General features: G+C 44.6%; 1 protein-coding gene across 3 annotated transcripts; it reads right to left on the minus strand.

Annotated features, from left to right (window-relative positions):
* Window positions 1–651: 651 nt before the first annotated feature.
* Window positions 652–14,183, minus strand: LOC146209884 (uncharacterized). Of its 3 annotated transcripts, none has more exons than XR_014707715.1 (3): window positions 13,921–14,174; window positions 13,038–13,204; window positions 652–914 (listed from the first exon to the last, which is right to left on the minus strand). XR_014707715.1 is itself a non-coding variant. In XM_084604961.1 (3 exons), exons 1-3 carry the CDS (start codon window positions 14,069–14,071, stop codon window positions 799–801), a joined length of 414 nt encoding a protein of 137 aa, XP_084461087.1. In that variant the 5' UTR covers window positions 14,072–14,183; the 3' UTR covers window positions 652–798. The 3 variants fall into 3 exon arrangements, 1 of the variants encoding a protein (XP_084461087.1); XR_014707716.1 differs by having other exon boundaries at window positions 13,038–13,158; window positions 13,921–14,157; XM_084604961.1 differs by having other exon boundaries at window positions 13,038–13,184; window positions 13,921–14,183.
* Window positions 14,184–26,476: the final 12,293 nt, after the last annotated feature.

Consider the following 26,476-nt stretch of genomic DNA (forward strand, 5'->3'; position numbering starts at 1 on the left):
TTAGTCCTTTATCTCAGAGCTTCATTTGTCATTGGCAATTGTGCCAGTATTGCCAGTGACAAAAGGCACTTGTCCAACCTGCTCTTACATTGCTTGCACTGCCAATGAAAAAAGAATAGATTTGGTAAATACATTGATTGCATTTTCAACTCTACAGAGCAATAGTTATCCATGGAAAAAAAATGTGCATTTCAGTCTTTAGCACACATTTTTGGCATGACAAAAGTCATTTTATGATAGTGCCACACACAAAGAGTGCCGGTGGCGGTGATGCCTCAACAAAAAAGAGCTCTTTCGTAAAGTAGTTCAGACAGCAGCTTCGCTGACAATCTAGAATTTGTACCTGACAGTTACTCTGACCCCGTTTGCGATGTGCGTACACTGGTAAAAAAAACAAAACAAAGATGGCGAAGTGACAGCATGCTTTACTAATGAAGGAAACTTTTTAGAATTAGAATGGTATGAAAAACATTACAACTAAACCTGCCGATGTTAGTATGTTTTTCGGGAGTTAATTTGGCGGTTACCGGGTTAACGTGCAGCTAACTCCATATAATTAGCATCAATTAAATGCTGTGTATCTTGGGGACCATCATTAACAATGTGATGCATGTGAGCCATCACATGCTTGAGTTCATTAAACATACAAGATACGTAGGCACCTTTTATTCAGATAGCATTTGTATACAAAATCAAAAGCACCATGGCAATGTCAGAAGCAGCTTAGGCATATAAGCACAGCCTATTTTGAACATGATGTGGAACAGGTTCCTTAGCCCTCTTATTTTTCAAAGTCGGCTAACAAACAGATGTGCATTTGCAAAAACCTGCATGGTATGCAGATGAGCCATTCCTGCCACTAACAAAATGAGCCACTTCACAGATTTCCATATGGTCCTTCCAGTCTTTGAACTCTGCAAAAAGAAAGATTTTCCAAGTTGTCAAAAGTGAGTCTCAAAAAAAGACAGCAAGAAACAGAACTCTTGTAGACTGGAAAATACAAAATAAAAAAAAAAAAAAGTACAGGTATTGCCAACACCAACGGATTGCACAAGTAAACTGCGTATGTTGACATCAATTTTTGGAAGCAGATTTCAGAGGCTAGGCTACACTGCCATGCAGTCAGCCATAACTACTGCTGGATGAATGTCAACATATCCAAAATGAGTTATCAAGTTGTCCTTTGTGTGCCTTCACAGAGGCTCTGACTAGGCTCAAACATGGCAAATAGACTTGTCCTCCGCACTCATTGGTTCTTTACGATGCCTGTCACTGGAAAGGCTTGAACGAGAACATCTTCGGTGTAACTCCGCCTGGTTGGGTACTTGAAACAAAAGTTTAAGAAACACCATCACCAACCAAATTTTTTATTAGAACCCGACGTTTCGGGTCCAACTCGATCCCTTCCTCAGGGGCGACTAAAGTTTGAGGCCCGCAGTAGCAGGCACACGTGGCGAAGTCCAATTGTGTAGCAGAGCCAGGGTAGCGTCCCCAGATTCCTGTTCACTGCTGCAGCTGTCAGCCGGATGAACCGAAAAAAGACGTGACGTCTTTTGAAAGGGTTGGTCTCCACCACATCAAGTATGTTCACCTCGCCAAAGGCGATTTTGTGGTCGGCGCATTCGCAGTGCTCGGCGAGGGGGGTTGCTTTTCGAGTTCAATTGCCGGGCGTCATTTTTGTGCTGCAATATGCGCAGACAGATTTTTTGTTTCGCCGATATAAGAGGCAGAGCACTCTGAGCACGAGATTTTATAAATAACGCCTGGTTATTTTTCTCTAGGAATACGGTCTTTTGGTAGCGGCAGAAAACGGCAGACTGTTGAAGTAGGTTTGTGCGACACACAGACGTGTTTGCGCAGGATGCGTGCAAGCGCCTCACTGGTGCCCGCCACGTATGGGAGCACAATGCGAGGGCGCTTCGTCGTTTCCGTGTTGACCGACCCTCTTGTCCTGCAAGCTCGACGGCGGAAAGCACATTGGAATAAAGGCGCGTGTATAGCCATTCTTCTTCAGATCGGCTAAGCATAGGCCGCTGCCTGCTACTGCGGGCCTCGAACTTGTCGCCCCTGAGGAAGGGACCGAGTTGGTCGCGAAATGTTGGGTTCTAATAAATAATTTGGTTGGTGATAGTGTTTCTTAAACTAGTGGTTCATCACACCGATTAACAAGCTAATGGCAGAAGGAGCACAGGTAACGTCTTCAAGAGCCTACATATGCTCTTTGCAACCATGTGTTCTTATTCCATCATTTACTATCAGCCAAAAAGAACTCAGTACTCTGACAGCATTATCTGCACACTGGATTCACTTTTATTTTGTTGCAACAAGGTGCCAATCACGACAAAGGCACTGGTCATCGAACAACAGAATGCCCAGTGCTCAGTTTAAAGGAAACATGTTAACCTGCCAAGTACAATGATCAAGAACAATGTAGAAGCAGTGTTGTGTTGTGGCAATCATTCGAGGTAAATCTCATCATTGTACAACAAAATGAGTAAAAGCTGCGTCCAGGTGGCGTAAAGCGTGAAAAAAAAAAAAAAAAAAAGCTTTGCGGTATGACTTCCCCCTCAAAGAAGCATCGGCCCAATGCTCTACATTGAATAGAAAGGTAGGCAAAAATAAACATCAAGCAAAATATAAATAGTGTCCATCAGTTATAATAGGGCTTTAGGCACACAACATACAATTTCTGGACATGTATCACCCCTGGGGTACTGTCAGTAACATCTGGGGACAATTCCATAGCCCATTTCATCTAGATGAGTGAACTTGATTTGCGGAAACAGCAGCGTAAAATTTATAGTTTTCATTAAATCCACGATGGTGATTCAGCATCCAAACCTAGAGTCGGTCTGCTGGATTGTAATTTTCATTGTCATTGTAGGTTACGTTAGGCATTGGTGCCTTGCTGGCTTTTTATGCGCAACTGGGCGAGTCGGGCTGCTTCTGCACGCTGAAGGTAGGCAGTGACACTGAGGCTGTCCTTTTCCGTTACATGTGGCATCAGCATGACATCGAGCGCTGTATTAAGGCGAAAGCCTTTAAAGGGAAACTGCACCAGTTGTAGATTTTGATGAGTTTCAAGGAATCAAATGATTACAGCTTTCAGGTTAAGCATGCAAGATATCTTCGCGCTAGCATTTCAAACAATGGCGCAAATAGCGATTTAAACCGCTTCAGCTATCGAGCTTCTCCTCACCACACAGCGACGCTTGGGGGGCACATAATGACATCATTGACGGCACCAGTATGTTTCCCGCATAGAATGGCTTGGTTGGAAGAAGTAAAAACAAGGCTACCAAAATTGAAGGCCCAGGAATATTGTTTGATGGCATCAAAAAAGGCACAGCATGATGTGGGCGAAGGTAACGTAAAGAAAAAATATTACCGTCCGTGATGTCATCATCGAGCTTCTACGCAGTCCTTCAGTGCTGTGAGGAGAAGCTCGAATTGTAATCGTTGATTACTTCATCAGTTTTAAAGATAGCACACAAACACTTTGCAAGCATTACCGACAGCTTATGGAGAGTCAAATTCTTGAATGTCGCAGAATTCTCGAAAAGTGATGCAGCTGCGCTTTAATGGCTCATACTGTCGGCGTTCGTTCGGTCACAATATAGCTTTCGATCAAATTACATCACCTGAAACCGAAACTAATGTCATCGGAAAGGTAAAAATCCTGCATCCACCGGGAATCGAACCTGCATCCCTCGCATCGCCAGCCTAAGCTTTAACCAACTGTGCCACACCCGGGATCGTGAACTGCACATATATCTTGTCTACAGTGATTTGGTTTGGTTTGGTTTGCGGGGTTTAACATCCCAAACCGACTCAGGCTATGATAGATGCCGTAGTGCAGCACTCCGGAAATTTCGACCACCTGGGGTTCTTTAACGTGCACTGACATCACATAGAACACAGGCGGCCTTGCTTTCGTCTCCATTGAAAAGCGGCCGCCGAAGCCCAGTTACGATCCCGCATTCTTGGGAACAGTAGTCGAGCGCCGTAACCACTGCGCCACCCCGGCGGGCCCTTGTCTATCATGAGGATGAGTTAAAACACACATCATAATTCTCCTTGTCTGCGTGATGCTGATGCGGCCACTCCCCTTTGTAGCGAGGGATCACAGAGTTCTTCATTAGGCCAATAAATAAAGGAGAAGAAAAAGAACAAAATACCAACTGCTGTGCATTGGTCAAAAGTCCAGAAAAAAGAAATGAGGAAGGAAAAGGGGGGAGTCCTTCAACAATCTTTTCGTTTACGCCACCAGTCAAGGCGGTGCTTTGTCACCTCTACTGCCCTACCCAGGGTGTGCTCTTTGGGTGGTGACATCGACTGCAGACCAAGTGCTGTCGAAAGAGTCTCCATCAGTGCTGATGTCGCAGTTGTAGGGGGGAGGGCCACAGTTTCGGGCACTCGATCACAACATGCTGTATGGTTTTATCGGCTGCGTCGCACTCGGAGCACTTGTGCGCAGAAAACCACACCGTGCCTCGCAGAGTAACCCGCTGCCGTCCGCTGTCTCGTGTGTTGTCATAGATGTTCTCATTAGCGATCGTGTGTTTTGTGCTGGAGTCCACCGCCAGGGATGACTTTGCCCGTGCTTCGCTGTGCCATCTCTTCATTTCTGCTTCTCAAACCTGGTTATGGATCTGCTCTCTCCACGCAAGCTGGAATATCTCCAACAGGCCGGCTTGTGGAATTCCGTACTCCTATGCCAACCTTCGCGTTCAAAGCATCCATCTGGTGTTGGAGCACTTGAGTACGATGTACTTGTATACCTCGCTGGACCATCTATGGCGAAGTGCTCAGCTGGCGCTGCAAGGCAAGCTTGCGGTTGTCTCACATGCGACGATAGTAGCGCTGACAATGACGCTGCAATTAGTGATAATGACAATGACGGCATTAGCAATGATAACGGTGCATTTAGTTAATAATGATAATGAGAGCAAACGGATGCACCGTGTGCACCAGCAACGCTCAGCCTTTCGCACTTCTGCAGTGTAGATTCCACAGTGCTTTTGGAATTTTCGGGCTCCCTGCCATACACAAGGTGGAATGGAGTTGACCTGCTTCTCCGCTCCTAGCCGGCAGCAACAGCGCGGCAGGCTACTGTGCTGACATTAAAGCGAGAAACTAGTTACATCGGCTTAACTTTCAGGCCGACTGACTGTTAATGCATGCAAGGAGGACAATGCCACGGACAACGAGAAGTGGGTTTTTTACACGACAGATATGATGTGCTTCTCGCTTTCTACAACGATAATTAGTCTGAAGAAGCCTTTGGCCCTTTGCTTCGGCGTTGCGAGTCAGGTAGTCAGTTGCTACTATTATCCACTTGTTGCTAGATGTCAATGTCGGGAAATGACCTAGTAAGTCCATGCCGATCTGTTGAAATGGCCTCGCAAGTGATTGGTTTGGTTGTATATCCTGCAGTCTTGTTAGCAGTGTTCGGTGGCGTTAGCAGTCGCAGCAACTCCTGACATAGTGCGTGACATTAGCAGATAGACGAGGCCAATATGGGCCAATATTATTTAACCTGAATGCGACTGAGAGTAAAATAAAGTTTAGACGCCCAGCTGTGGGCTCATCATGAGGGGCCTGTAGGATTTCATCGAGAAGGCCCACAGGGACAAGTAAGTAGGCGGTCAGGGTGTGAACGCCATTATAAAGCGCAAGGGAGGCTAGTCCACGTTTGAACACTCTTAAGTGGCAAGGATGACTTTCCTTCAAGGTAGTCGAAGTCTGAGTGCTGAATTTGCGTGAAGTAGGCCCCAAAATAGCATCGTTATTGTCTTCTTCCAGCACTTTTGGACAGGGGCTCGTGAAAAGCAGTACCATGTGTGCGTGGCCAAAATAGGTGTTTAGAGCAGCTCTTGGAGCAAGCAAATATGCTTTTTGGAGCAGCTAAATGGAGCAGAAAGCAGGACAGACGTGCTGAAACAGCTATGGAGCGGAAATGTTAATGTTTTATAGCAGAAATATCGGCTTTTTGAAGAAACTTCAGAGCATGTGGTCAATTAAATCTCCAATAAGTCATAAAGGCCTTTCTACCCTTCTTGGCAGCAGAAATTGTGCTGCTTACAAACAGGCCCGCTGTGTTCTGAAGATGTTTTACTGCACACTGACTGTAACCAACATGTGACCAGCGTGCAGTTTAAAGGCCCATTCACGATTGAGGATTGCAAAGGGTGTGCGATTAAGGAACCGCTCAGACTGACCGATGTTCACACTTGCAAAGGCAAACGGTGGGTCGCTTTCCCAAATTGGCCTCATTCAGAACGAGACTTGTCGACCTTGACTGCTCACCAAAACAGAAGCCGAATGTAAACCGAACTTCGATTCATATCAACTGTGTTGCTGATTGGTTACCGATTTAAGACCAGGAAGGAAACGTTGGACATGTGCCTTTTTATATATGGGAGTGCTTGTTGTTAAACAAGCTAACTCTCAAAACGTAAGAATAATGTGCTTCAGATTGTATGCTTAAATAATACAGCATGAGCACATCTATTTTGGCCTTCTCGACAATCTCTAGACGAAGCCCAAAACAAGTCCAAGGATCGCTAAGGTTGCACACTATAGTGAAGGCTTGCCAAAGTAAAAATAATATGCGAATGAAATATTTTTGCTGAAGAAAGAAAAAGGCTCTTAGTGACCACAATCCACGGCATGCATGCAAGAGTGCCGCAGTCACCATGAATAGCAGAAAGCATGGGGATGATATCGTGTAACGTCAGCGCCCAAGGTTGCCAAACCATAAAGCTGCTTTCGCTATTAATAATAAAAAATCATTATAAACTATCTACTGCACTGAAATCTCAAATTTCGAGGATTTATAATTTATGTGAATGGAGTGAAATGCAATAATCAGTTTATGCTCAGATTTTAGCTGTCATGACCCCTTTAAGTGAATATAAATAGTTCAAGCATATGGTACCAACATAAGAAACACTACAGAATTATATGAAAATGTCACTGAACTACGAGCACGTGAATGATTAAGCTGCTAAATTTGAAAATAATACACAAGACGCGGGCAGGGTCATTAAACAGAGCCCTAGAATATAATTTTTTCCATCTCCTCACCTTCAGGTGCATTATCTGCTCTGGTTTAGAGCTCTGCTCTTAGTTTAGTGACTTCATATAAAAACAGAACCTCATCTGGACGTAGAACTTCTCCATGCGAAGAGTAATTTTTCTGTCATGGGCAGAATATCCAGGCTCGGGAACATCTGGGCTTTTCAAAAACATCGCAAAATTATGAATGTTGCTTGTCTTAATCTCAATTATTGAAATGAAATAAATAATTTAAAGAAATCGAATTTTCCAGCGTGTTTACGAGCTTTGCAAGCTCTGCAGACGTATAAAGAAGACCTCGGTGGTCAAAATTTGAGATGAATTCTTTTTTTTTTTTGTTTTGTTTTTTTGCACACATAATTTGCTCAAAATTAGATACAGAATAAGTACTACATTTTGATTTGTGCCTGAACTTTCGAGCCACATATCTTGCAATATACCGGGTGCACGAGGCATTTGAGGATGCAATGTCGGCTTCAGGCAGAGAATATCTCCAGCAAATATATATATATTTTCACCAAACTTTAGGAGATATTTTTCTTACTGTTTATTTTCACATTACTCAATGAATGCGCCACTTGCAGCAATAACCAATTCAATTCGGCTTCGGAAATGGCTGCATGCACGGATCAGGTGGTTCTTAGAGGTACTGCCCATTGAGTTCGCAGTGGCGACCTTAAGAGTTTTTTGTATTATGTGGCCTTTTGTCGGCTTCTCTCTCAACGACGCCAGTGATTTCAAATCTGGACAACTAGGAGGCCACAAGTTGGGAGTGATGTGGTTATTGGAAGTTGTTGGCCAGCCACTCGTGGGTGACGCAGGCGGTGTGGGCGAGAGCCGAATGTTGCTGAAAGACACAAGATTTTCCTTTCGAAACAGTATCAGTCCAGGGCTTCACAACGGTGGCAAGCACCTCTGCGTACTCGGCAGCATTAACGCGGAGTCCTTCTGCAAAACAGTGTGGCAGCATGACATCACCCTTGTTGCCGACGGCTGCTGACACCATCACAAACAGAAATTTTGTCTGCAATGCTGTCGGCACCTCATTAGCGCTTCCGTAAAGCCATCTTTCATTATGGCAATTAGCTTTTTGGTCTTGATCGAAGTTCTTTTCATCTGAAAGAAGAAAAAAAGCATTCCAGGCTCTTCAGCTTGCCTAGCAAGCGCTTGGACCAGAGCAGACAATTCTCCCGACCTTTACCAGAAAAGAATTGCGGCCTCCTCATGACACAGAAATGGTACCTCACGTCCTCGTGCACAGCAAGCCTGGCAGCTGACTCTACGACATCGAGCTCCTTTGCAATGTCCCACATTGACTTCTCTGGGTTGTCACTCACGATGACTTGCAGCCTCTGAAGAAAATCAGGTGTTCTGACGACGTCTGACCGCTGACTGTGCTTTTTCCTTTTCGCCACAGCGTCACAGCACATCAGTTCTGTCCGCACTTTGTTAACGAAAGGCTTCGCAACATTCAGAAAGTTGGCAATTTCCAAGTCGCTGTGGCGCACGGCCAGTGCGATGAGGACTGCATGGCGTTTCATTTCCTGTGTCAACTTGTGCTTCCATTATGCAACAAACTGCGCAGTATAAATGATAAGGGGTCAACCAACAAGAAGCCGCATGCCTAGATACATATGCTGAGCCTGCTGGTGTCTATGGCGATAAGGAGTAGTAACCTCAAATACCTCATGCACCCAGTGAGCTACGAGACTGCTATAACTGTGCCTAGTGACGGGCAATCGAAGTAGCTTCAACGTCCTCGAGCCTTCCCTCGTGAAGCAGGTGGTCAAATTCATCATTCGCAAAGAACACGCAGTGAGCAAAAAAAAAAAAAAAAGAGAAATTACAGGCTCTCAATTTGTGTTGGAAGTTTTCAGGTGCAATCAAATCCATTCGCTACAACCCATCATGCTTCGAAAATCCTAATGAAAAGCATGGGTGAAAAATTGTTCAGAGTGCAATACGAAAGACCTGCAGTAGACCTGCAAGTAGTGCTAAAGGAACACTGAAAGAAAAAGTAGGCTTGCAGCGATGGTATACTGGCTCCTAATCACAAAAACACCACTTTCACTGAAAACAAAACTCTTATAAGGTAGAAAAAAGAGAACAGAAATGCAGGCATTGCAGAAATACAGAAATCGCAGATGCATGCACAATGACATGCAAGGGATCCCGGAGGCTGCCTAACATGTATTATGGTTGCATGTTTGAATTGTTAATTTTTGTTTCAAAAATGGCAAAAAGACAGGCTAAATATTGGAAGCCAAAAATAAATTTGCGCTTGGCAGTGCCACAGGCAGTCAGTTTCGTTGTGGTATGTTTTGGTTCTTCGAAGTCACAGCTATGCATTTGGCATCACCACATGGTTTCATTTTTGATATACATGCTTTGGTTTACAAGTGCGGAGCAGCAGAGTTTTCCTCTGATGAAGTTCATGCCCCAGTAAGCGCTTCTCTATTGAAAAATCTGGTATGAAATGCACACAGGATTAAGTTACAACTTACTGGGCAGAATAAACCTGCACAGACCCGAGTGGAGCTGGGAAAGAAAAGAAAGGCTGGAAAAAGTAAGATTTAAATTGCATGGGTGCTTAAGAAAAAAAAAAAAAAAAAGCGACAAAAAAAAAAAAAAAAAAAAAAAAACGGCCTCGAACAGGATTTAATTCTAAGTCCTTTGGAGTTTTAACTGAATGTCTTAGCCATTGCGCCACACGAACAGCTGAGACCTCTCACATTACATTACTTGTGTAGTGCAATTGCATTTTTTTACACACATTTTTCACTCACCGCTAAACAATTGCATCCCAAGTGTGCTGAATGCTTTTGCTGGCTGTTGATAGTGTCACCGATGTCTCATATCTATGATAAGCATAGGAGTTTGCCAAACTATCTCGTAATATTTCTATTTCTCTATTTTCTACTCTCCCAGTGTGCATGCACAGACCTTACTGGCACATCAGTTTGCCATCTGCAGGGCAGCGACGCTAGAGTACACCACATAAGGTGTAGACACGCAAGGAAGCATTGAGTGAAAGGGAGCTCAGTTGGTTCATATTAAGAAATACAATAGTGAAGGAAACTAAATAAATTGAGCAAAACAGGCCCTGTGTACCCCTTTTTTCTTTTAACTTTCTGCCACAATGCATTGTTCACCCCTTGCTGCTATTCAAAAAAGACGGATCTGTAGCAGTCTTTACTCGTCACTCGTGATGGTAGCTCGGCAATGTCTGTGGCCGCATCCATAGCTTCGCTAGCTACAAACTTTGCCGCCACGCCGGCACTCGTACATTCTATCCTGTTAGTCAAGTGACCTCAACTCTAAAAAGCACCGCATGCTCTGTGGGTGCAAAGGTCAAGATTCACTGCGAGAACTTTGCGGTCAAGCTCAAGATCTATGCCTGGTGCAAACAAATAGACGGCTTTGGCGAACTGTAGCTTTAATTTCAGCTGCTGCTAGATTGCACTGCTCGCTATGCATCAAGAATCACGGAGTCTATGTCTACACCATCGTTTGCATCATTTTCCCAAGTCTAAATCCCTTGGAAGGAAAACAGACCTCTTCAACTTCAAATCGAAATATCTCGGCAATAAATGTGTCTTGCTGCCGGACAAGTGACAAAAAAGTCACGAAACACTGCACTACTGGAATCTGGCAACAAAAAATATTGTGATGGGTCCCATACTGCAGAAAATCTGGCATCCATGAAAAATTATGGGCATGTATCTGGCAAGTGGCAGGAAGGTGACGCAGCACTGCAATGACTGTCCGTCAGATTGTGTGACAACACAAGGCTACATGACATGACCAAGTCAGCAGGTGCTGCCACACAGGGTGCTTTTTATGGTATCAAGTTAAAAAGGAAAACAAAGAGAACATCGCTTGGAGCAATTACGCACCACTATTTGTTTCTTGCAGGTGTATCCGTGACAAAGGTTTGTGCATGCAGGGCTACCTGGAATCACTTGAGGCAAATCCTTGAAGCCTTTGTTATGAAATATTAAATATTGCAGAGGTTCAGCTCTCTTTAAACCAAGTCAAAAGCATTAGCCATCGGCCGGTGCCGCATTTGTAGCTGCCGCTTCAGTCTTGGCTTGATTCCGCATTTGGTAAGCTTCTCGGCAATAGGCTAGTCTGGCTTCTCGTTCGATGTCTTGGCAACCTGTCTGGCATGGTTGCAGTCTCTGTCTTTGGCGCAAGTGGATTCCTCTACATCACACTGCCTCCTTTTGTCATGCCGCCTGGTGAATTCACCCAACACTATGCTCGCGGTCTCGACTGCACTTACCCAGAAATGTTTTAAAGCAACGAACAGAATATGGGTGCACAAAACACAGACAACAGAACATGTTGGTGCCGCTGCAAATGAATGAACGAAATAGCTATTAGAAATGACAGCAGTGCCTACTCTGCTGGCAGAAATCTTGAGCAAAAATTTCTCATCAATTGGCCCTAATTGGCTATACAAGGCCATGTGACATTTTCCCATGAAAATAGCAGTGACTGAAATTTTTCATACTTTCACAATCATCTTTTAGCAAATAATGACCTGCTTTTGTTTCGCACTACATGCGCCATAGTGTCAGCAAATAAATTGCAATGCTGTTTGTACAGCAAGCGACTGCAGGCAAGGGACACGTCTGGGTGATATTTTTGAGGTAGTCGTGTAAGCAAGTTTCCAGGGCAAAAAAATTATGGCATGTAATTTCTTCCTAACAAAGATTACCAAAGTACTGCCTGCTGAGAACTTATTCTCGGCAAATAATTTCAACAGTGTATGGAGCAGAGCATGAATTCGGGCAGCCCAAAAACCTGGGCCGGGCTGGAAAATTGCCGTTTTTATGGGTCTAGACCTGGCTCGGGCTTGACATGCAGGCCTGGGCTTGCAGCTTGCAGTGGCGGAACGAGGCCAGGCTGGGTAAAGCTGTGTATGGCTTCTTTTGGAGATAGAATTCCAGCACTAAAATCATTCCGGTGGTTTATGAATAAACCACTACTAGTACATATGTTGACAGAGAATGAGAGAGAATGACAGAGAGAGAGAGAGAATGACAGAGAATGAACAGAGTTTAATCAGTGCCACTCGGTGTTTTGTCCAAGCAATTTAGTACGAACATGCCAGGCTGCATTCAATGAAACAAGTGAAAAAAGTTAAAAAGGAAAGGCTCAAAACTCGATAGCGAACTGTACTACAATGGAGGTGTTATGAAGTGCTGTAACCTGTCATGCATGACACAGCCCGTTTGCATAAGCACGTGCCTACTGAAGTACTCAACACCATCAGCTTAGGATTTCTCAGAAATCAGTGAGCAAGAGGGTAGCTTCTAACCTTTGTGTTACCGCTAACGGCTGGACATTTGAAGCCTTATAACAGCCCCTGGACAAGGACCTTCAATTGACTGCTCGGCAGGCAGCCATCTGTTCATAAAAATTCTGACTCCCCCCCCCCCCCCAAAGAATGTCTCTACGCTACAATAAATGCTGTAGGATAAGAGCTTATTGCTTTAGGAATCTTTACATATCCAATAACATATACATGCAAAATGAACAGACGCTACCGCTTTTCGTCTCCACAGAGATGTGACAATGTGGCTGTGATTTCTTCAATGAATATGTAAATTTTGGTTTTTTCTGCCCTTGCCCACTAATGTTCCTGGGGCAAAGTTGCCAGGGGCAGTATTTTTGTAGGTGATTAAGCAAAGAACTTGCACCAAGAGCCAATTGCTTATAAGGAGTCATAGTTAAAATGCCCATAATCCACACCTTTTAAATGTACATTGTGCTAGATAGCTTTACATAAAATGTCTTGTCAAAATATTCTTCACCATGCCTTTGCTTCTGTCGGTGCTTTAACTGTGCCCTTCTCAACCAAGAATATTTTGCAAGGTTTGTCTCTCATCTTGATTTATTGTTATGTGCTAGTTAAGCAATACATTTTTAAGGCGCCTGTTCAGACTTACTTTGCAGGTTTGGCACAGGCCCTGTCGTGGAAGCGCAGGCCGGGTCCGGGCCATTAATCATTGCCGATGGGCTTGGAACCATGGATCCGGGATGGTCTTCAAACGTGGGCCAGGGAAGGGGCTGGAAAATCCAACCCGTGCAGGGCTCTAGTAAGGAGTGTAAGAAACTAAAGGTACAGGAAAAAAAAAATCACACACACATAAGGGGAGTTCAGTAGCGAGTTCATTACTTCGAAGCACCTCTACGTGGTCTCCGTGCTACAATGGAGTTGTCTAAACGGTATTTACGTTATCATTTCTGTTGTCTCAACAGAGCTTATCCTTTTGTCGTACCCGACGCAAACTAGGCAAAATTTCATCAAGGGTACGCAGAATATCATCCATATAGCTGCCGCTTTTAGCTGTGAAAGGTTCAGTGCTAGTTTCGAGCTTTTGGTGCTCAATATGTATCACTAGTTTCAAGCTAGTGATGCTCGAGCGATATCATAGGCAAGTACTTCACCCGGATGTGATCAAAACGAACAGCGTATGGAGAATCGGGGCCAAGAACGTAAAAATCATAAAATGAGCTTCGTCGCCCTAAGCAGCTAATCACTGACGAGTGCCGTGAGTATCTGGTTGATAGAAGACAAAGCATCAAGCGCCAGTTAGCAGCATCATAAGACAGTGCAGTGCTCGCCTTCAACAGTGCTAAATTGGCGCGTGCTGCAAGTGCATACCTTGGCACAAATCCCTGCAGTATGTGACAAATAAGAACGGTAAGCGGACAGCATATAACCACGAACATTGCACGCAAAACTGGCAGCTAAAATTTGAACATGGCGGCACCTTCATTGGCATGCTTTGTCCACAACTAAAATATTTTCACAGACCGGGCACTAACCTTTCTGTACCGAAGCCGCAGCAGATGTGCCAGGGTTGTTCATGGCGCGCACACCAGTCAGTTCGATCGCACCCGTCCGTGCAACAGGCACAGTCTCGTTTACTACAACAAAAGCCACGGCACCAAACCGCCGCCGCGGCACCGGCGGCATCCCCAAGCAGGGTGGGTGGCGGGCGATGAGCGGTGGCCCGCCGGCACGCCGTGCCCTCAACTAGGGACAATCCGACCTAGGGATTGCTAGGGATTCAGGGCGGCTGTCCAGCAAAAATCCAGGCAACACTGGCATTATTCATGGCGAGTTTTAGCCGCTCCCCCGAGTGCAGAACTACAACTTTTGGCCAAAACTAATGCAAAGATAAACGTTGTTCTACCATAAATAATGTCCTAAGATTGAATATTGTGACTGTAAATTACAAAAAGAGAGAGAAAAAGCATACCAGTGTGAGATTTATCCAATATAAGCGATGACTCTTTCTCCTATTGGCTTAGTTTTGAGCAGCACAAATACCAATATTTCGCACTTAATAGGCACACTTTGAAACAAAAAAATGTTATGAAAATATTTATCGTTGTGCAATCACTTAAGGAAGTTTTTAGCGGCATTTCGGGAAACAGAAACCATTTATTGGCGACGTCTGCTTTTGCGCCTTCGCTACTATGGCTTTCGCGGTCTATGTACGCACCTTTAGATGATGATGATAACAAAAAGAAACATTGCAGTAACGCCTCCACGTACCCGAGAAAAACCGACTGTCCCGCAACAAGTAGCACACCGGCCCATGATTCTTAGCGCGCCCATAGTGGCTGAAGTGCAGCGCCCTCAGCTTTCCCTCTAGGTAGTGTAAGGAACTCTATGGCCGCAACCTCCTATGCGGTAAAACCCCTCAATAAACTAAAAGTAGCGCCAACATGTGAAGTTTGCCGCCCGCCTCCTTTCCTGCGCTCTCCTTCGTCGTTCGACCCTCTCATTGGCCGAGCGCCGTCACGTGCGCGCGCGCTTTTTTTTTTTTTTTTTTTTTTGCTGGGCGTGCAGCTTCCTCCTTTCCAGCGGGGCGAGCGGCGCGCGCGCGGCACATATCGCCGTGTGTTTTGCTGCCACGCGGACTGCTACTAAATCGTTCCGCTGGCTATTTAATTTTTTTTTCAAGCATGTTGCGCATGTTGCGCCTTTTCAAGCCTGTTGCGCCGGCGGCTGATAGAAGCACGGTGGTGAAGGCGAGTTCAACCAACGCAGACATCGCGTACAAATGGTGTCACGCACCGACAGTTGAAAACGAAACCGTTTCAGCGCAAAATATTAAAAAAAAACTGCTACCACGCTTCTCAAGTTTCACAGTAGCTTACAATTCAGTCTAACCTGCAAAGAAACCACACAGACTGCAGCTTCCGCAGCCTAGTTAATTTTTTTTTTTCAAGCATGTTGCGCACTTTTGTCAACGGCTGACGGACTCAAGGAGGTGAAGGCGAGTTAAATCGACGCCAAAATCGTGTACGTATGGTGACACACCATGGCAGCTGAACACGGCACCGTCTCAACACCAAATATAAAAAAAATAACTGCTACCTCCCTCCCCAAGTTTACCGGTAGCTCACAAGTCAAAGCTTCAAAGACTCCACACAGACTGCAGCTTCCGCCGCCTATAGTTAATTTGATCTGCAGCTGCAGTTGAAAATACATGGAAGACAGCTGCTGCCACACTTCTCAAGTTTACCGGCAGCTCGCAATCCAGTCAACGCTGCAAAGAAACCATACACAGACTGTTTGTTCCTGTCCGCCGCCTAGTTACAAATTTTATAAAGCATGCCGCTGAGTGGCCAAATGTGACGAACTACGGACACATGGAGATGACGGCGAGTTGAACCAACGCCGAAATCGCATATATGTGGTGTATGACACTCACAGCTGAAACTATTCTGGCGGGAAATCCCTGTCAACATTCGGTAATTATGTTTCAGCAGTGAGCAATATTTTAACCTGAACACATTGCGACAAGATGCAAGGCTCTGGTGAGACCCGTCGCACGGCCGCCTCGGTCGGCGCGCGCGGCGCTGATCGAGACGGCTGTGAAGGGCGCCTGCTCCGGAGAGCGCGCGCTAGTCGCGCACCCCGTAGGTGGAGCCACGGTCGAAATGCGAGAGGAGGAGCGGCGCCGCCGGAGGAGGAGAGAGGAGATGGCGCTACTTTTAGTTTATTGAGGGGTTTTACTATGCGGGTTTTAGTCTCGCCCCCTATGATAAGCTCCATAAAACCCCGGCCCTCAGTCACCAGCGGCTGCGGAACAACTGACCACGGCGGCGGTCAGACCTGTGACGCAGCAGGGGGTGCCAAGAAAGCCTGGCTCCGCTGGACAGGCCGCCATTGGAAACTGACCCTGGCAACGTTTAATGCTAGAACCCTAGCTAGTGAAGCTAGTTTAGCAGTGCTGTTAGAGGAACTAGAGGGCATGAAATGGGCTGTCATAGGGCTTAGTGAGGTTAGGAGGCCAAATGAGGCATATATTGTACTGAAGGATGGGCATGTACTGTGTTATCGAAGTTTACCAGAGAGGCGACAACTAGGAGTAGGTTTCCTTGTCAATAAGTATGCAGCGGGTAATATAGATGAATTCTATAGTATTAATGAGAGGGTTGCAGGCATCGTAATTAGGCTTAATAAGCGGTATAAACTGAAGGTTGTACAGGCCTATGCACCTATATGTAGTTATGATGACCAGGCAGTTGAAAGCTTCTATGAAGATGTAGAATCGGCAATGCGAAAAGTAAAGACACAGTATACTGTACTAATGGGCGACTTCAATGCCAAGGTAGGGAAAAAGCAGGCAGGAGACAAGGCAGTAGGTGACTATGGCATTGGTTCTAGGAATAGCAGGGAGGAGTTACTAGTTGAGTTTGCAGAGCGCAATAACTTACGAATCATGAATACCTTCTTCAGCAAACGGAAGAACCGGAAATGTACATGCAAAAGTCCGAACGGGGAGACTAAAAATGAAATCGACCTCATAATGTGTTCAACCCCCGCCATTATGCAAGATGTAGAGGTAATCGGGAAAGTGCGATGCAGTGACCACAGGATGGTGAGGTCCCGAATTAGCCTAAATCTGAAGAAGGAACGCAACAGATTAGTAAGAAAGAAACCCATCAACGAATTAGCGGTGAGGAGGAGGGCAGTCGAGTTCAGGATCTCGCTACAGAATAGGTATTCAGCTCTAACTGAGGATGGCGACATTACCCTAGAGGCAAGGAACAATAATTTCAGAGATATCATTACTGAGTATGCGGTAGAAGTAGGCGGTAGGATAGTTAGAGAGGATACCGGTAAGCTGTCTAAGGAGACGAAAGATTTGATTAAGAAACGCCAGAGTATGAAAGCTTCCAATCCAACAGACCAGATCGAATTGGCCGAGATATCAAAGCTAATCAGTAAGCGCAAGGTGGCCGATATAAGGAAGTATAACATGGAGAGAATTGAGCATGCTGTAAAGAACGGGGGAAGCCTTAAAGCGGTAAAGAAGAAATTGGGCATAGGTAAAAACCAGATGTATGCGATAAGGGACAAGGCGGGCAACGTCATCACTAATATGGACAAGATAGTCAAAGTAGCCGAGGAGTTCTATACAGATCTCTACAGTAGCCAAAGTAGTCAGGACCGTAATGAGATTGGCGGTAGGGAAAAACAGTCAGACGTTCCACCAGTGACGAAGGACGAGGTCAAGAAAGCACTAGAAACTATGAAAAGGGGGAAATCAGCTGGAGAGGATCAGATAACTACAGATTTGCTGAAGGACGGGGGGATATCGTGCTAGAAAAACTGGCCACCCTGCATAGTGCCTGGTGTCATCGACGGTACCGGAACCATAGAAGAATGCAAACATTATCCTCATTCACAAGAAAGGGGACTCTAAGGACCTTAAAAATTACAGACCAATCAGCTCACTGTCTGCTACGTATAAGGTGTTTACAATCGCTAATAGAATCAGGACAACTTTAGACTACAATCAAGCAAAGGATCAAGCAGGGTTTCGAAAACGGTACTCTACTATCGATCATATCCATACCATCAATCAGGTGATAGAAAAATGCTCGTAATATAACCAGCCCTTATACATAGCATTCATTGATTACGAAAAAGCATTTGACTCAGTTGAAACCTCGGCGGTGATGCAGGCATTGCGAAATCACAGGGTAGACGAGCCGTACGTGAAAGTGCTGGAAGATATATATAGTGGCTGCACAACAACCATAGTTCTGCATAAAGAAAGTAACAAAATTCCCATAAAGAAAGGTGTTAGGCAAGGAGACACAATCTCCCCAGTACTACTCACAGCTTGTTTAGAGGAAGTATTCAGAGACTTGGAATGGGAGCAGTTAGGGATAAGGGTAGACGGAGAATACCTCAGTAATCTGCGATTTGCTGATGACATTGCCTTGCTAAGCAACTCGGGGGATGAACTGCAAATATTGATTGATGACCTAGACAGGAAAAGTAGAAAGGTAGGCTTGAAAATCAGTATGCAGAAGACTAAGGTAATGTTTAACAGCCTTGGGAAGGAACAGCAGTTTACATTAGGTAGCGAAATACTAGAAGTAGTAGATGAATATGTCTACTTAGGACAGGTAGTAACCGCAGATCCGGACCATGAAAAGGAAGTAACAAGAAGAATAAGATTGGGATGGAGCGCATTTGGCAAGCACTCGCAAATTATGACTAGCAGCTTACCGGTATCGCTCAAGAGTAAAGTATACAACAGTTGCATCTTGCCTGTACTCACCTATGGGGCTGAAACGTGGAGGCTAACCAAGAGGGTTCTACTTAAGTTGAGGACAACCCAGAGGGCTATGGAACGAAAAATGGTAAGGGTAACATTAAGAGATAGAAAGCGTGCAGAGTGGGTCAGAGAAATACTCAAGTTACCGACATTCTAGTGGAAATTAAGAAGAAGAAATGGACATGGGCAGGACATGTAGCGCAGAGTGGGTCAGAGAAATAACTCAAGTTACCGACATTCTAGTGGAAATTAAGAAGAAGAAATTGGCATGGGCAGGACATGTAGTGCGAAGAGAGGATAACCGATGGTCGCTGAGGGTAACAAACTGGATTCCAAGGGAAGGAAAGCGTAGCAGGGGGCGGCAGAAAGTTAGGTGGGTGGATGAGATTAAGAAGTTCGCAGGGGTCAAGTGGATGCAGCTAGCACAGAACCGGCTTAAGTGGAGAAATATGGGAGAGGCCTTCGCCCTGCAGTGGGTATAATCAGGCTGGTGATGATGATGATGATGTACAGACCAAATGGCTAGCCAACTGAACTGAATTGAGCATAGAACTTGCTACAGCAAACAGCTCACGGTTGCATTTAAGGAAAACTCAAGTCCCAGTTCGTCTTCCACAGACGACTGTAATTTTTTCACTTTTATAGTGAATACATTTTTGACAAAAATTTGAAGTGCGTCTGGCCACGCCGACATACTTCCCATGAATTAAAATATACCTATAGAATCGCGAAAGCAAAGTTTTTTAAACTCGTTACCACTAGGCTCAGCAGCTCTGATAAGCAGATATAGTAAAGAAATTTGCTGATCCGAGTGGCTTTACTATAAAGGCGTTCTACTAGTACTTATTCAACCTGAATCAATGCTTTCAGGGCCTGCATTATACGTGCTCAGTCAAAAAAGACCAATTGGATATTTTCAACTGTAACCATTTAATTTTCCAACTGGAACCAATGGTGTTTTTTGACACTTAACCCATTGCAGCCAATGGGTGAGACCAATTGCACTCAGTGGGTCCAATGGGATGTGCCAACGGTACGTATACAATGGGTCACACTCATTGCATACAATGGGTCCAACGGAACATACCAAATGGGACAAAAGGTAGACTGACTTACAATTTGCATGTAAACATGCTTGATGGATATCAAGGAGCACAGGCAAGCATACGTCTCACATAAGAAATGCAATACTGTACAGTTTCACAGATGCATTATATAACACAAGATTCCATACACCCAGCAAACATACTTCTTCCTACTCTTATGCTGGGGTCAGCCTTGCCATTTGAGTGTAGTTATTTCATTTAATTTTGTAGGCGCAGCGATAGTAAGAGGAAGAATTGTGTTTTACAGGTTAAGCTACTGATCAACTCGTCCAGTTTTCTGTCTTCCAGAAGTTAACTGCTGATTTTTGTTATTTTGAATATTGTGTTTGTTTTCTTTGTGAAATATGGAAATGTTCCTATGGATACACCCAGTGCAGTTGGCCAGACCAGTTGGATTCAGATGGTAATTGTCTCACTGTATGCATATGGGTTTGATAAAGTGGGCTAACCAGGTGGTAAAGATTCATTTAACCGAGTAATCATTTGGAACATATATGAACTGATTAATACTATAGATATGCACAGATGGCACTCTATAGACTACTTTGCACAGGTAGTTGCAGGATCCAATTGACCTATCAAATTGGAACCAACTGCAATGAGATTTTCAAATGGAATCAAGTGTTCCAAATAGACTTTCTAGTGGGTTCCTATGAATTCCAACTGGAACCCATTGAGCCCAATTGGGCTGCCCACTTGAAAGGAAAATTCCAATTGGAAAAAAATTGAGTGCGTCAGTACCGATTAACATTCCAGGGGGTTCCAATGTTGTTGTTTTTTTTGTTTGTTTGTTTGTTGTATTTTTTTACTGGGGCCACTTTAACTCCCTCTTTGCAATCGCACAGATGAATCGTAAGTGTATCATACTTTCTTGTGGTACACTAGCTTCGACGTTGACATATTTGTTAGCACTACATGTTTACAGAATTTTCAACCTCTAGTTGCTTATTTCATCTGGAAGTTTTCTAAATGACATGAAATGAGGAAAAGTTTTGGTCATATATAAAAGATGAAAGAATATTTTCCAAGGGCCTTGAAAAGGTTTTTCTAAGCCACCTCGACATAGTCAATTAAGCACAATATTTTATCAAAATCTTGGCATGGCTTTCGAAAGGGGAGGTCGATTCGCCCTTCTATGGTTAAAACATTAAGGCTGACATATTGCCACTGATTCCGGACCGCGTATCAGTTCCGTAATTTTTGTTTGTTACTGCTCGATGTCGCGAGTCACACCTTTATCAGTTTTGTTGTAGCGCAAGACGCACCGAGATCTGTCTCGAAGGTTCCGGCCACTCGCTGGTCTTTCCACAATGTTCCAGCCCGTGCTGGTAGCTGTTTGCGACGTTATCTAGATTCTTCTGTGCAGCCTTTAAATTGAGCGCTGCCGAGTGTGACGGGCATTCTTTGTTCGACGATCGACGAGCACGTTTGTTTCTATCGCCGCCGCCGAGTTGCTTAGTTCTTTTGCGGGCGCAAGTCAGCCCAAATAAAGAGTTTCTTTAGTGCAATCATCGACCCCCTTCATTTGTGTCGTCAACCTCGTCACCGCTACGTGACATCTGGTGGAGGTGCTGCCTTTTATCCTTCAAGCGAAGACCCAAGCCGTGTTCCTGTCGCCCTGGAAGACCAGCCTACAGGTCACCGAGCCAGCCGCCGACTTCAAGGCCTACAGCCAGAGCACGGTCTGCTACCTGACCCCATTCGATTTCGGAAGACATCGACGCTGACAATGGCCCAGCCTACAGCACCGGTTGTTTTCGTTCAACCCCGTGAGCCCCCCTGCTTCCATGGACGACCGGACGAAGATGCAGAAGACTGGATGGACCTTTTCGACCGTGTTGCAGAATTCAATGGCTGGAACGACGCCGCAAAACTCAGGCAAGTCTACTTTTTTCTTCAAGGACATGCCCGAGTTTGGTTCGAAAATCATGAGGCAGCTATGAAGGATTGGGAGATTTTCAAGGAAGCGTTTCTGACTGCCTTTTCAAGCGCCGTCCGAAAGGAAAGAGCCCAGGCCCTCCTCCAATCAAGAATTCAACTCCCTAACGAGCCTGTCCTGGCGTATGTTGAGGAGATGAAGCGCCTCTTTCGCCGCGCCGACCCAAATATGACCGAAAGTGAGCAAGTCAAACTTTTATTGAGAGGCGTTAAAGAGTCGCTCTTTGCGGGTCTTGTGCGAAATCCGCCAAGAACTGTGGCCGAATTTGAAACGGAGGCGTCTACTATCGAGAAGACGTTGGCCACCCGGATGCGCCACTACGAGCGACCACTTCAGCCGGACTGCTCAACCCACTACCCCAGCGCATCTGCAAGCGGAGAGAACCTTCGGGACCTCATCCGGGAGATCGTGCGAGAGGAGCTCCGCCGATTGATGCCATCATCGCAACAACCCCAGGTGGCGACGCTCGCGGACGTCGTCCGTGAAGAAGTCCAGCAGGCGCTGGGCGTTCCTCAAGCGACGGCTGCGACTGTTTCAGCGCAAGAGGCAACAGCAATGAACTACGCTGGTGCATTACGTCGCCCTCCGCCCCGACGTGATGACTTTCCCAGCCCTTGCCGCTACCGTCCTGTTCCTGAAAACCGCCCCTTGACCCCCGCCCGCCAAGCCTACCAACGACCCCCAAACCCCAGGAAGTGCGACGCATGGAGGACAGCGAACAACCGGCCATTATGCTTCCACTGCGGTGAGGCCGGCCACATTCTGCGCCACTGCCCGTACCGACAAATCGGTCTCCGCGGATTTGCAGTCGACGCTCCACGACCACGCCCAGGTGAACGACCACAAGAAATTGACAACTACCTGCGTAGCGGCGAGATTGCGACACCAAGCCACCGGTTCAGATCTCCATCGCCGTACAGGGCCCGCTTTGCGTCGCCAGGCCGTACCTATGATGAGAGTATGCGCGGAAGGTCCCCAAGCCCGCGCAGGGGAAACTAAACAGAGCAACCTTTGGAGGTGAACGGCGAAAAGACGAAGATCCTCCGCCGACGACGACCACTAACGACGACGCAGCCATTTCATCTCTGCTCCACACGACGACAACACGACCAGAGCGCAAACAGACACCGCCGTCCAGCGTAGTAACAACGGTATGCCCCGGCCATGACCTGAAGAAACGACGGAGCCGAGATCGGACACCAAGGCCCAAGTAACTAGCGAGGACAACCTTGACGTCGCCGCCTACCTGCAGCGTGCAGAGGAAGCCCGACGACTCGCACGGCTGCGTATTTTAAAGGACCAACAGCGCACCGACAGCAGACGATACAATTTACGACGACGCCACGCAGAGTACAATCCAGGAGACCAAGTGTGGGTTTGGACACCTGTTCGCCGTCGCGGATTAAGTGAAAAGTTGTTGCGTCGATACTTTGGCCCGTACAAAATCATTCGCCGCGTCGGCCCACTGGACTATGAAGTCATTCCCGACGGAATGTCAGCATCACAACGGCGACGCGCACGCCCAGAAATTATACATGTTGTACGACTGAAGCCATATTACGCGCGTTAAAGAATGTGTGGTGTTTAAAATTTGCTTATGTTTAGTTGCTTTGTTTTGGAACATCGAAGCGATGTTTTTTTTTTTAAGGGGGGAGTAATGCCGCGAAACCTTCAAAACAGTATTTGTTGTTTTTTAACAGCCGCCGGCATACAGGCTTATCACTCTGATTCCGGACCGCGTATCAGTTCCGTAATTTTTGTTTGTTACTGCTCGATGTCGCGAGTCACACCTTTATCAGTTCTGTTGTAGCGCAAGACGCACCGAGATCTGTCTCGAAGGTTCCGGCCACTCGCTTGTCTTTCCACAATGTTCCAGCCCGTGCTGGTAGCTGTTTGCGACGTTATCTAGATTCTTCTGTGCAGCCTTTAAATTGAGCGCTGCCGAGTGTGACGGGCATTCTTTGTTCGACGATCGACGAGCACGTTTGTTTCTATCGCCGCCGCCGAGTTGCTTAGTTCTTTTGCGGGCGCAAGTCAGCCCAAATAAAGAGTTTCTTTAGTGCAATCATCGACCCCCTTCATTTGTGTCGTCAACCTCGTCACCGCTACGTGACGAGGTTTGTATTTTGTTTTATGAGGATTGTATTTTTGTTTTATTATGCCATGTAACTCTTAATAAATTAGATTGTTACAGTGCCCATGCTCTTTTGCGATCATATATCTAACCGGCTGAACTCGGTACATTCACATCAATGGCTATCATTCTAATTTGCTATGCCAGTTGAAACCTTAGCTGGTCTAACTGGTTTAAGCAACAAATTTCCAGTTAATCGTAGTTGAATTACAGTTGGGGATCCATTGTTATCCAACTGGGATGAACTAGAAATTTGTTCCTTAAGCCAGTTAGATGGATTTGCACCTATGTTCCACAAGGCAGCATTCTTGGGATGTTCTTAAATCTAATTTATACATAAATGATCTCATGCATCAACTTAAGTTTGTTTTTTAGCTCAACTAATAAACTTGATATGTTTGAAATGGCTAACAGCTAGTGCACTGTAAAAACTACTTGAACTACCAAATAAACAGCCTAAAAATTGATGAAACTAAAATCGAAGGAATTTTATTTGCACCTAAAAACAAACATGTTTCCCCAAGCCTCAATTTAAAATTAAGAAGTCATGAAATAAACGTTGTGATACAGCATAAAATTCTAGGTGTGTATTCTCAAGTCAGCTGACATGGGATAGTCATATTGAGCAGGTATCCAAAAAACTCCTGTGTTGTAGGTATGCCCTCTTTCAGACCCAGAATCAAGTTTACCATGTCATATTCTGTTCCCACCTTAGCTATTGCATGCTGGTATGGAAGGCAACTACTAAAAAAAAGACATCAGTGCACTTCTGCCTCTAGAAAAAAAAAAAAGCCGTTTGTTTTATAAACAATGTACTGTCAAGCTTCAACACCATTCAGTATCAAATTGTCTATCTATATTATTTTTTTATAATTTATTATTACCATCTTTTTATCATTTGCACTTTGATGACGAAAAATGTCAGCAATTTAATAACCCAATCAGGAGCAATATTGTTTTAATATTTTGTACCTGTGAAAAAGGGATGATTTGACATTGCCAAACTAATTGCCTCCTTCAGTCTTTTAACTTGTACAGTGCTGGTTCTACTAAATAAACTGTATTTTTCCGGTATCAACCATGTGAGTGACAAAGTTTTGTGTTCAATATTTCTAGAGGGACCTGTGTTTTCTATTTTACTGTGCAATGCATGGTACCTTGTTCACTGAACCTATAAATGGGAATTTCGTGTGCATTTTGCTATGTTATTTTAGGAATAGTAATTTTGCATATTGGCGGTACTTTGGTTCATCTTTCACTTGTATGCATGCACTCAGAAAAGGCTGAATTTTTTCGTTAGAAACTTCTTGTTTGAACTTTTTGATAATCCTGTCACTGCAGCCTCCCTTACCTTGTCCTAAACTGTCTCTGCAGTTTTTTGTCCAAGAGTTCATAAATGAAATGTTCAGCATAAATTAGATGAATTGAATTAAAATAATTTGAATTACAGCTGGGATTTTGAACGGAAAATCACTTCTTTCCAGCTGGAAACCATATTCCTGCCAGAATGACATAGTTTTCAGGCTCGATTATTGAACTACCTATCCATATCTGGAATGTATTTTTGTTTCCAGATGGAAAATTTTCATCTCCAGTCAAACAGCTAAACAATTTTTAGCTAGAGTGACTCCAACAAGTCATATAGTGACATATATATTTTCCTGCACAACACTAAACAACATATACAACTCGGTGCACTCGCGTCGATACCATGCATGGAGCCAAGCATATAATAACCAGGCCATAATTAAGAGGTGCTATATAGTACTTGGTTTTATATGCTAGTGTACTGATTGTGTTTGTGTGATATTATGTAGATATGTTAACGTAATGCTTAGTGTCAGACCAGGTGATTCATATGAGTGGGTGAAAATGAGTAGCCGGAGCCCTCTGCTTTATTGTTTATGTAAATAGAAAAAAAAAAAGGGTGCCCCATGGGTTAGTGATGAATGGGTAGTAAGCAAACCTTTCTAACAAAATACTATATCTGTGCATGTGCTCTGTTGCAGGCAGAATTTAAGAGATTTAGTTGCAAAGTACTGTTAGGTAAAAATGTCTTTGCGGTAAGAGAGAGGGGGAAAATTCTGCAACCCATTGCATCAAGTATATTTTTATTATGTTGTTTTACAGTTATTATTGAAAAAGTGCATAACGATGTAGAGAAGACTATATCAAAGGGATTTTGCTTTGTAATGTTAAATAATGTTTATAATACAACATAATGATATTCTTTGATAATTTATAACAACATAATAATTATAACATTGAAAAGATCAGATAATTACTTATGTAACACAAACAATAATACAACTTACACAATAGTTTTATTATTCTAATGTTGCTACCAGCTGAAGAATTATTTGGCAATTGCTGATTTGCTTCTTGTTCATTGTTTATTGGCATAGATGAAGCATGTATCTATGAGCGGAAACAGGTCTTGTCATCACCTTTGCATGCGGTTAACTCTGCGGGCAAGCACTTTACATTAACATGACCAATATATGTGCAGCAATCCCGTCCTTTGAGCTAAATTGTAGAATATATTTGTAGCAAAAGTTATAAATTTTCAACATGGATCTTTTTTATCACATTAACCAATTCCTATCACTGC

The sequence above is a fragment of the Amblyomma maculatum genome, chromosome 1 (assembly GCF_055883805.1).
Source record: "Amblyomma maculatum isolate TAMU_Amacu chromosome 1, ASM5588380v1, whole genome shotgun sequence".
NCBI lineage: Eukaryota > Metazoa > Arthropoda > Arachnida > Ixodida > Ixodidae > Amblyomma > Amblyomma maculatum.